Source organism: Pongo pygmaeus, chromosome 13 (assembly GCF_028885625.2).
Source record: "Pongo pygmaeus isolate AG05252 chromosome 13, NHGRI_mPonPyg2-v2.0_pri, whole genome shotgun sequence".
NCBI lineage: Eukaryota > Metazoa > Chordata > Mammalia > Primates > Hominidae > Pongo > Pongo pygmaeus.
The window spans coordinates 61,600,794-61,612,046 of NC_072386.2; the positions used below are offsets into that span (position 1 = coordinate 61,600,794).

General features: G+C 45.5%; 1 protein-coding gene across 1 annotated transcript; it reads right to left on the reverse strand.

Moving 5' to 3' along the window:
• Positions 1–9,162: 9,162 nt before the first annotated feature.
• On the reverse strand, positions 9,163–10,725 carry LOC129044205 (adenylate kinase 4, mitochondrial-like). The gene has a single exon (XM_054501932.2). It carries the CDS (start codon positions 10,624–10,626, stop codon positions 10,063–10,065), a length of 564 nt encoding a protein of 187 aa, XP_054357907.1. The 5' UTR covers positions 10,627–10,725; the 3' UTR covers positions 9,163–10,062.
• Between the last annotated feature and the right edge of the window lie 528 nt (positions 10,726–11,253).

Here is an 11,253-nt window from a genome sequence, read left to right on the forward strand (position 1 = left end):
AGAATCACTGTCTTTGGACTTAGAGAATTCCTGATTTGTAGCCATCATATCTTACACAACATTGTCTCTAATCGAGGGACTCATGTTGTGGCAAGGAAAGTAAAGAAATCAGTTTGCAGCCGGGCGCAGGTGGCTCACGCCTGTAATCCCAGCACTTTGGGAGGCCGAGGCGGGCAGATCACGAGGTCAGGAGATCGAGGCCACCCTGGCTAACACGGTGAAACCCCGTCTCTACTAAAAAATACAAAAAAGTAGCCGGGCGTGGCGGCGGGTACCTGTAGTCCCCTGGGGGCTGAGGCAGGAGAATGGCGTGAACCCGGGAGGCCGAGCTTGCAGTGAGCCTAGATCGCGCCACCGCACTCCAGCCTGGGCGACAGAGCGAGACTCCATCTCAAAAAAAAAAAAAAGAAAGAAAGAAATCTGTTTGCACTCCTGGAATTCATTGATTTAACCTGTGCCCCATTACCTAGAATAACCTGGCTTGATAAAGGGTAGAGTGTCTAAACTACTGTAGATTCAATGGAACCAACTCTGTAAGTTTGGGTTGCTGTCTTTTTTTTTTTGAGACACAGTCTCACTCTGTCACCCAGACTGGAGCACAGTTGTGCAATCTCGACTCACTGCAACCTCTGCCTCCTGGGTTCAAGTGATTCTCCTGCCTCAGCCTCCTGAGTAGCTGGGACTACAGGCATGTGCCACCACGCCCAGCTAGTTTTTTGTATTTTTAGTAGAGACGGGGTTTCACCATGTTAGCCAGGATGGTCTGAATCTCCTGACCTCAGGTGATCCCCCACCTTGGCCTCCCAAAGTGCTGGGATTACAGGCGTGAGCCACCGTGCCCGGCCTGGGTTGCTGTCTTACCAGTACATGCTTTACATCATCAGTGAACGTTAAGAGGCCCTCTTCCCCAGAGCCAGAATGCATAGGAAACAAGAGGTGGATGTGGGCGTACCCTCTCACAGCTGTACCGAACAGCCCTTTTAAGATTTTGCTTCCTTTCCCCACTATCCTGAGTTCAAAGGATTTGAAGATGCTGGAACCTGTAGAAGTTCCTCCACCAGGAAATATGGTGATGATTCCAATTACTTGGTAGCCCTGACCATTTTAGGCTTCTCATGCCTCTGAGCAAACAGGCAGAGAAGAGAGCTATCCTACTGGCCAGAGTGACTGATCCTGATACCAGAAGAAATTAGGTTATTACTTCACAATAAGGGAAAAGAGAACCACAGCTGGAATGCAGAGGATTCACGGGGGCATCTCTTTAGTTCTCGCTTACCTAATAGTCTTACTCAGTAGAAAACATGGCCATCCAATAAAACAAGACCACTAAGAACTCAGACTCACCAGGAATCAATGATAGAGCTACCCCACAAGATAAAGAACCCCAACCAGCTGAGTTCTGACAGAAAACACGAAACAGGTGGTAGAGGAAAACAGCGACTGGGCACGGTAGCTTACGCCTGTAATCTCAGCACTTTGGGAGGCTGAGGCAGGTGGATCACTTGCGCCCAGGAGTTTAAGACCAGTCTGGGCAACATGGTAAAACTTGAGCCCAGGAGTTTAAGACCAGTCTGGGCAACATGGTATTTTTCTCTATGAAAAATACCAAAAAATTACCCAGGCGCGGTGGTGTGCGTCTGTGGCCCCAGCTACTCAGGGGGCTGAGGAGGGAAGATCCCTTGAGTCTGGGACATCAAGGCTGCAGTGAGCTATGTTCGCACCACTGTACTCTAGCCTGGGCAACAGGAGTGAGACCCTGTCTTGAAAAAAAAAAAAGACTGAATTGACATCGCCAGAAGATGACACAATTACTGGTGAGCCTTTGCATATCTCTTATGTTGGGGACGTGAATTTTTCACTTGGAGGACAGGAGTGGATGCTTAAGGGAAGACAGGAGAGATTGTAATGACAGTTTCCTTTTGGCCTTGCAGATACACACTGTCCCTTTCTCCCCCAGTGCTATTCCCAAGAGGTTGACATTTAGGGGCCACAGCAACCCGCCTTCTATGATTTCTGATTTCTTGTGGGTTTGGTCTTTGGGAAGCATCCACAGGGAACTGGAGGAAGAAGAGGTTAGAGGATTTATTCCCTTGTCTCCCTGCATTAAAGGTGGCTGCAGGCTGGTAGTGTCCCTCAACTGAAAGCCCTCTCCACACAATTGTCTAGGTTTCTGGGTTCTAGTAATCACTAGAAACCACTCTTTCCCTGTCTCCTTTAGGCCTAGGCAGGACTAGGCTTGGGGTATTGTCCTATTATGAGTTCCCTGTACCCTATTCTGACCTTCTAAATTGTGTATATACTTAAATTTTTCAAATTACCCAATTTGAGTGGGCCATCTGCTTGTCAGATTCCTTATAGACACATTATGTGGACATTTGTGTAAAACATGATAGTCATTAATTTTTTTTTTTTTTTTTTTGAGACAGAGTCTTGCTCTGTCGCCCAGGCTGGAGTGCAGTGGTGCAATCTCGGGCCACTGCAAGCTCCGCCTCCCTGGTTCATGCGATTCTCCCACCTCAGCCTCCTGAGTAGCTGGGACTACAGGCGCCCACCACCACGCCTGGCTAATTTTTTGTATTTTTGTAATAGAGACGGGGTTTCACCGTGTTAGCCAGGATGATCTCAATCTCCTGACCTCGTGATCCGCACGCCCTGGCCTCCCAAAGTGCTGGGATTACAGGCATTAGCCACTGCGCCTGGCAAAAGTCATTAAATTTTTAAAAGCAAATAAGGGCTGGGTGCAGTGGCTCACGCCTGTAATTCCAGCAGTTTGGGAGAGTGAGGCAGGTGGATCACTTGAGCCCAGAAGTTCAAGACTGGTCTGGGCAATATAGTGAGACCCCTCTCTACAAAAAATACAAAAAAAAAAAAAACAAAAAAAAAACTAGCCAGGTGTGGTGGTGTACCCAGCTACTCAGGAGGCTGAGGTGGGAGGATTGCTTGAGCCTGAGAGGCAGAGGTTGCGTGGAGCAGTGATTCCAGCCTGGACAGCAAAGCAAGACCCTGTCTCAAAACAAAAAAAAAAAAAAAAAAAAAAAGCCCGGGGCGCAGTGGCTCACACCTGTAATCTCAGCACTTTGAGAGGCTGAGGTGGGTGGATCACCCGAGGTCAGGAGTTCGAGACCAGCCTGGCCAACATGGTGAAACCCTGTCTCTAATAAAAATGCAAAAATTAGCTGGGCATGGTGGTATGCCCTTATTATCCTAGCTACTCAGGAGGCTGAGGTGACAGAATTACTTGAACCCAGGAGGCAGAGGCTGCAGTGAGCCAAGATCGCATCACTGCACTCCAGCCTGGGTGACAGAGTGAGACCCCCTCTCAAAAAAAAAGAAGTAGTTAATAAGCCTAGCTTTCTCTCCTTATCTTTTCCTCTATCAATCAGACCAGGGCTTAGAGGGAATCATAGCTCAGGGAGTGTGGTACTTAGGTTCAGGAGTCCTAAAGTTGCAGCTTGGGGCTTAGGAGTCTCAGGCTTAGAAATTCTATTTTAAAATCTGTTAAAAAATCAATTAATATGAGCACTAATTCAGCTATGGGTAACCACTTGCCTTTGGCTGGTGTGTCAGTTGCAGGGCAATATTTCTAGGAGAAATGTATCTTGTGTTCAAAGTAACTGACCCATGAACCTTGCAACATATTAATACATATATTAATGTATTATATGTACATTAATATGTGTATGTACATATAATACATATATTAAATATCCTAGCATGGCTAAAACTAAAAAGACTGACCATGTCAAGTGTTGGCAACAATGAGTAGTTACTAAATGTTCATACATTGCTCATGGGGATGTAAAATAGGACAACCACTTTGGAAAACACTTTGAAAAGTTAAACATTCAATTAGCTGGGTGTGGTGGCGGGCGCCTGTAGTTCCAGCTTCTCCAGAGGCTGAGGCAGGAGAATGGCATGAACCCGGGAGGCGGAGCTTGCAGTGAGCCAAGATCACGCCACTGCACTCCAGCCTGGGCGATAGCAAGACTCCATCTCAAAAAAAAAAAAAGTTAAACATTCATCTACCATATAGTCCAGTCATTCTACTCCTAGTCATTTCCTCAAGATAAATGAAAGCATATGTCCACCCAAAATGAAAGCATATGTCCACCCAAAGTTGTTCATGACAATTTTATTTACAATAGTTCAAAGCTGAGGGGTGGGGAAAGCTAAATGTCTATACATAGATGAATGGATAAACAGATTGTAGTATTTTCATGCAGTAGAATACTACTCAGGAATAAAAAGGAATAAGTGATTTTTTTTTTTTGAGACAGAGTCTTACTCTGTCACCCAGGCATGAATGCAGTGGCACCATCTTGGCTCACTGTAACCTCATCTCCCAGGCTCAACTGATTCTCCTGCCTCTGCCTCATGACTAGCTGGGATTACAAGTGCACGCCACCATGCCCAGTTAATTTTTGTATTTTTAGTACAGACAGGGTTTCACCATGTTGCCCAGGCTAGTCTCCAACTCCTGACCTCAATTGATCTGCCTGCCTCAGCCTCTCAAAGTGTTGGGATTACAGGCATGGGCTACCATGCCTGGCCGGAACAAACTATTAATGTATACAGCATGAGGAATAAATGAATCTCAAAATAATTATGCTAAATGAAAGATGTGATAAACAAGAGTATATATTGTATGATTTCATTTATATACAATTTTTGAAAATGCAAACTAGCCAATAGTGACAGAAAGCAGATCAGTGCTTGTCCAGGGAAGGAGGCATGGGGAGTGGGAGGGTTGAGGGAGGCATTAAAAAGGAACACAAAGAAACTTTTCAGGGTGATAGGTATATCTAGTATCTTGATTGTGGCAATAGTTTCACATCTCTCAGCATTTGCTTGTAAAGGATTTTATTTCTTCTTCACTTATGAAGCTTAGTTTGGCTGGATATGAAATTCTGGGTTGAAAATTCTTTTCTTTAAGAATGTTGAATATTGGCCCCCACTCTCTTCTGGCTTGTAGGGTTTCTGCCGAGAGATCCACTGTTAGTCTGATGGGCTTCCCTTTGTGGGTAACTCGACCTTTCTCTCTGGCTGCCCTTAGCATTTTTTCCTTCATTTCAACCTTGGTGAATCTGACAATTATGTGTCTTAGGGTTGCTCTTCTCGAGGAGTATCTTTGTGGTGTTCACTGTATTTCCTGAATTTGAATGTTGGCCTGCCTTGCTAGGTTGGGGAAGTTCTCCTGGATAATATCCTGAAGAGTGTTTTCCAGCTGGTTCCATTCTCCCCGTCACTTTCAGGTATACCAATCAAATGTAGATTTGGTCTTTTCACACAGTCCCATATTTCTTGGAGGCTTTGTTCATTTCCTTTTACTCTTTTTCCTCTAAACTTCTCTTCTCGCTTCATTTCATTCATTTGATCTTCAATCACTGATACTCTTTCTTCCGGTTGATCGAATCGGCTAGTGAAGCTTGTGTATGCATCACATAGTTCTCATGCCATGGTTTTCAGCTCCATCAGGTCATTTAAGGTCTTCTCTGTACTGTTTATTCTAGTTAGCCATTCGTCTAATCTTTTTTCGAGGTTTTTAGCTTTCTTGCGATGGGTTCGAACATCCTCCTTTAGCTTGGAGAAGTTTGTTATTATCAATTTTCTGAAGCCTACTTCTGTCAACTCGTCAAGGTCATTCTCCGTCCTGCTTTGTTCCATTGCTGGCGAGGAGCTGCGATCCTTTGGAGGAGAAGGGGCACTCTGGTTTTTAGAATTTTCAGATTTTCTGCTCTGGTTTCTCCCCATCTTTGTGATTTTTATCTACCTTTGGTCTTTGATGATGGTGACCTACAGATGGGGTTTTGGTGTGGATGCCCTTTTTGTTGATGTTGGTGTTATTCCTTTCTGTTTGTTAGTTTTTCTTCTAACAGTCAGGTCCCTCAGCTGCAGGTCTGTTGGAGTTTGCTGGAGGTCCACTCCAGACCCTGTTTGCCTGGGTTTCACGAGCGGAGGCTGCAGAACAGCAAATATTGCTGCTTGATCTTTCCTCTGGAAGCTTCGTCTCAGAGGGGCACCCAGCTGTTTGAGGTGTCTGTCAGCCCCTACTGAGAGGTGTCTCCAAGTTAGGCTACATGGGGGTCATGGACCCACTTGAAGAGGCTGGCTGTCTGTTCTCCGAGCTCAAACACCGTGCTGGGAGAACCACTGCTCTTTTCAGTGTTGTCAGACAGGGACGTTTAAGTCTGCAGAAGTTTCTGCTGCCTTTTGATCAGCTATGCCCTGCCCCCAGAGGTGGAGTCTACAGAGGCAGGTGAGCCTCGTTGAGCTGAGGTGGGCTCCATCCAGTTCGAGCTTCCCAGCTGCTTTGTTTACTTATTCAATCCTCAGCAATGGCGGACGCCCCTCCCCCAGCCAGGCTTGCCGCCTCACAGTGTGATCTCGGACTAGCAGTGAGCAAGGCTCCGTGGGTGTGGGACCCTCTGAGCCAGGCGCAGGATATAATCTTCTGGTGTGCCGTTTGCTAAGACCATTGGAAAAGAGCAGTGTTTAGGTGGCAGTGTCCCGATTTTACTGGTACAGTCTGTCACAGCTTCCCTTGGCTAGGAAAAGGAAAGCCCCCAACCCCTTGCACTTCTTGGGTGAGGTGATGCCCTGCCCTGCTTCAGCTCACCCTCCATGGGCTGCACCCACTTTCCGACCAGTCCCAATGAGATGAACCAGATACCTCAGTTGGAAATGCAGAAATCACCCGTCTTCTGCATCGATCACTCTGGGAGCTGCAGACCGGAGCTGTTCCTACTCGGTTATCTTGGAACAGACCCAAATTGTATCTTTAAATAGGTACAATCTATAGTATGCCAATTATCCTGCAATAAAGCTGTTTATTTATATTTATTTTATTTTATTTTATTTATGTATTTTTCTTCAAATGGAGTCTCACTCTGTCACCCAGGCTGGAGTGCAGTGGCGCAATCCCGGCTCACCGCAACCTCCACCTCCTGAGTTCAAGCAATTCTCCTTCCTCAGCCTCCCTAGTAGCTGGGATTACAGGCACCTGCCACCACGCCCAGCTAATTTTTGTATTTTAGTAGAGACAGGGTTTCACCATGTTGGCCAGGCTGGTCTAGAACTCCTGACCTCAAGCAATCCCCCTGCCTTGGCCTCCCAAAGTGCTGAGATTACAGGCATAAGTCACCACACCCGGCCCTATATTTATTTATATTTTTAACCCAATCCAGGAAAAGATTGCCTGGGCTTGATTAAACACAGAGTATAGGAGTTGCAGCAGAGAAATAGATCACTGAAAGCTTGCACCCTTAGGAAGAAGTGACAAGGGAAAGGAAGAAATTTGTTTTTGTGCCAGATACTTTACTAGGGTTTTTTGCTTTGTACTCAGTGGTCCCCAACTTTTTGGTATGAGGGATTTTTCCACAGATTGGGTTAAGGGGTGGGCAGGTGGGGGGAAGGGGATGCAGAGGGAGGATGGTTTCGGGATGAAACTCTTTCGCCTCAGATCATCAGGCATTAGATTTTCATAAGGAATGTGCAACCTACATCCCTTGCATGTGCAGTTCACAATAGTGTTCACACACCTATGAGAAACTAGTGCTGCCACTGATAGGACAAGAGGCAGAGCTCACGTGGCAATGCTTGCTCACCTCCTGCTGTGCAACCAGATTCCTAAAAGGCCACAGACCACTACCAGTCTGTAGCTCAGGGACTGGTTGGGCACCCCTGCTTTATCTCAGGTAATCCTCATGACAATCCTAACAGAAGGGTACTATTATCCTGAAAATAGAAATGAGAAATTTAAAAATGAGAAAACTTTAGTTCAGAGAGGAAAAGTAACTAGTTCAAGACAGAGCAGGGATTTAACCTTATTTAAATCTACTTCATGTGTTCTGCCTGTACCATTCTGTCTCTCTCTGCGTGTGTGTGTGTGTGTGTGTGTGTGTGTGTGTGTGTGTGTGTCTCTCTCTCTCTCACCAGAAATTGAACTGGGCCCCATATGACAGATGTAAGAATTTGGGGAAGGAGATTCCAAAAGGAGAGAAGCAACTCTAATAATGGTAGCAGGAACAACTGTGTTGGAGAAACAGGAGTCAGGCCAGCCCAACAGAGGAAAAGCATCCTTTTGGGAAAGGAGAGTCAATAAGACTTATAAGGCAAGTGGCAGTCAGATTTTGAAGGCAATGAGTTTTCTGTTTTTCAGGATAGGAAGTTAAGACTTTGTTCCACAACAGTAGATCTCAGTGAATAGTGAGACTGGTGGAGGAACAGGGGTGACTTATCCATTAGGCAGAGTAGGCCCAGTGTCTAGGACCCAGGATATTTTCAGAAGCCCATAAAAATGTTTAAATTTTAATTTATCTCAAAAGGAGAAAAAATGAGTATAGCAATAATAATGAATATATAAAACGAATACAGTCTGGATCAGATCCATCTTTATACCTACGCTGTTGTAAAATACAATTGTGGGCCCGGCACGGTGGCTCATGCCTGCAATCCCAGCACTTTGGGAGGCTGAGGCGGGCAGATCACCTGAGGTCAGGAGTTAGAGACCAGCCTGGCCAACATGGTGAAACCACGTCTCTACTAAAAATACAAAAATTAGCCAGGTGTGATTGCGGGCACCTGTAATCCCAGCTACTCAGGAGGGGGTAAGGCAGGAGAATCGCTTGAACCCAGGAGGCAGAGGATCGCTTGAACTTCAGTGAGCCGAGAGGATATATAGTTGGCAAATAAACACATGAAAAGATGTTCAACATCATTACCCAGTAGGAAACTGCAAATGAAAACAACAATAAGATATCATTACACATCTATTATAACAGCTAAAATAGAAAATAGTAACAATACCAAATAGTGACAACTTAATCTTTCATACATTTCTGGTGGGAATATCAAATGATGCAGCCTCTCTGGAAAATACTTTTGACAGTTTCTTTTTTTTTTTTTTTTTTTTTTTTTTTTTTAGTTAGCAGCACTTTCAAAATACATTTTATTGTCCTGGATAGAAACCTTAACTATTCGATTAGTCCAGTAATTCCAAATGGTCTTATTACTCCTATACATAAGATATGATCTTACAACATTTATGTAGCTAAATACTTAACTTTCCATGCTTTTTGGGGATTCCCAAAAGACTTTAGGGGGTTCCCAAGACTTTCAGGGGGTTTTTTCCCCACAATAAAAGAAAGGAACAGTGTCAATCCATAGAGTCAGACCAGCAGTTTAATAAGATCCTCTTCATAGCTCAGTTCTCAGTGCATACAGAGATTCAATACAGCCCCATCGCTCTCAGTACTTAGAATCTGAGAGGGATAAGAGCAATAACTATTGTTTAACAGCCTAAGAGTGAAAACAGATGTCCAAAAAAAAAAGAAGCCAAATTCTTTCATCCCAGGATGTTGAAAAGGAGAGACTCAATGGAGTGTGGATGTAGAAAAGGAGTTATTCCTACTGGAAAAAAATGAACTGTGGACACAGTCACTCCAGAGAAACAACCACTATGAGTAAGTAGCTTCAATTTCACTGTTACCAGGAGGGCACACACCAGAAAGCCTGGGACAAAGCCTGGGCTAGAGCCCTCAGGATTCATTCTCAGGCTTCCTGGTGCTGTGGTTCAACAGCCTTTGTAGGGATGGGGAGAACCAGAGACTATCACCATCACGTGTAAAAAATATTACCACAGCAACAGCTGTCAAAAACCAGCTGGAGCTGAAGTTACACACCATTTGAAATCCACACTGTACTTGCTTTCTTGTGATGGGCTTGAGACATGTGCAGAGACACCTTAAACATGTGTAGGTGACCACCCTTTTGAAAGGCAGAGGAGGGCCTCTTCGTGAACTCTTTCTACTCATTTGTTTTCCTATCAGTTCACCATTTCAACTAGAAAAGATGCTGCAAGCTACCTCAGCTAGCTTCTAATTTGGACACAGCACCGATACTACACACACTATTGAATGAATGACCACATCTTCCTGGTTCTTCCGTTGGGCAGGGTCAATATGCTTCTTTGGACTGAATAGGTGTGATCTTGTTCGAGAAAAGTGTGTAAACGTAGGGCCAGATTTTGTTCGTCTCCGTTCCGGAAAATTGGTGGAGCACTCCTCAGCTCTTGTATGATTCAATGACTGGCTTTGCCACATCTTTGTACTGTCTTAGCCTGGCAGCAACTGCTTCGGGTTTATCATCCTCCTGCTGGACTAATGGTTCACCAGTGACGTCATCAATACCATGTACATGAGGTGGATTGAAGTCCAGGTTATATACCCTTCCACGAGGAGGGTGAATCCAACGGCGGCTGAGACGATCTTTAAGTGTTTCAAATGGAATATTCAAACTGATCACTAGATCCACTTCACAGATTTTGTCCAGGGCTTCGGCTTGTCCTAATGTCCTAGGAAAACCATCAAGGAGCCAGTGCTGGCCACACCTATTCTCCAACTCGGACATCATTAGGCGTGTGATCACATGGTCTGGAACCAAAAGACTTTTCTCTATATACTGCTTTGCCATCTCACCAACTTCGGTGTTGGCCTTGATGTTCTCCCGCAAGAAGTGGCCGCTGGAGAGGTGCTGGAGGCCAAAGTTCTGGGCGATCCTCTGGCACACGGTGCCCTTGCCCGAGTCGGGCGGCCCGAGGATGACCGCGCGCAGGAGTTTGGAAGCCATTGCCTTCGCGAGGAGGGGGGCGGTCAAACGCGCTGCCCCGACCGCGGCCCCGGAGGGAGCCCCGGAAACTTTGTTTCTCGGCCCCCTACCTCTGGCACCCTCTGCTCTCACTGGGACTCCGACAGTTTCTTAAAGAACTAAGCACACCTTAACATATGACCTATAGTCATACTTCTGGGCATTTACCCCAGAGAAATAAAAATTCATGTCCACACAAAAATCCATGCAGGAATGTTCATAGAAGTTTTATTTGTAATAGCCCTAAACTGCAAAAAACCCAAATGCCTTTTTTTTTTTTTGAAAGAGAGGATCTCACTCTGTTGCCCAGGCTGCAGTGTAGTGGCACGATCATAGCTCACTGCAGCCTGGACCTCTGGGGCTCAAGCAACCCTTGCGCCTCAGCCTTCCAAGTAGCTGGGACTATAGGCATGTGCCAGCATGCTGGGCTTTTGTTGTTGTTGTTGTTGTTGTTGTAGAGACATGATCTCACTATGTTGCCCAGGCTGGTTGATCTCACACTCTGGAGCTCTAGAGATTCTTCCACCTCAGCCTCTCAAAGTATTGGGATTACAAGTGTGAGCCATCACACTCAGCCTTCAAATGCCTCTTGCTATGTGAATGGTTAAA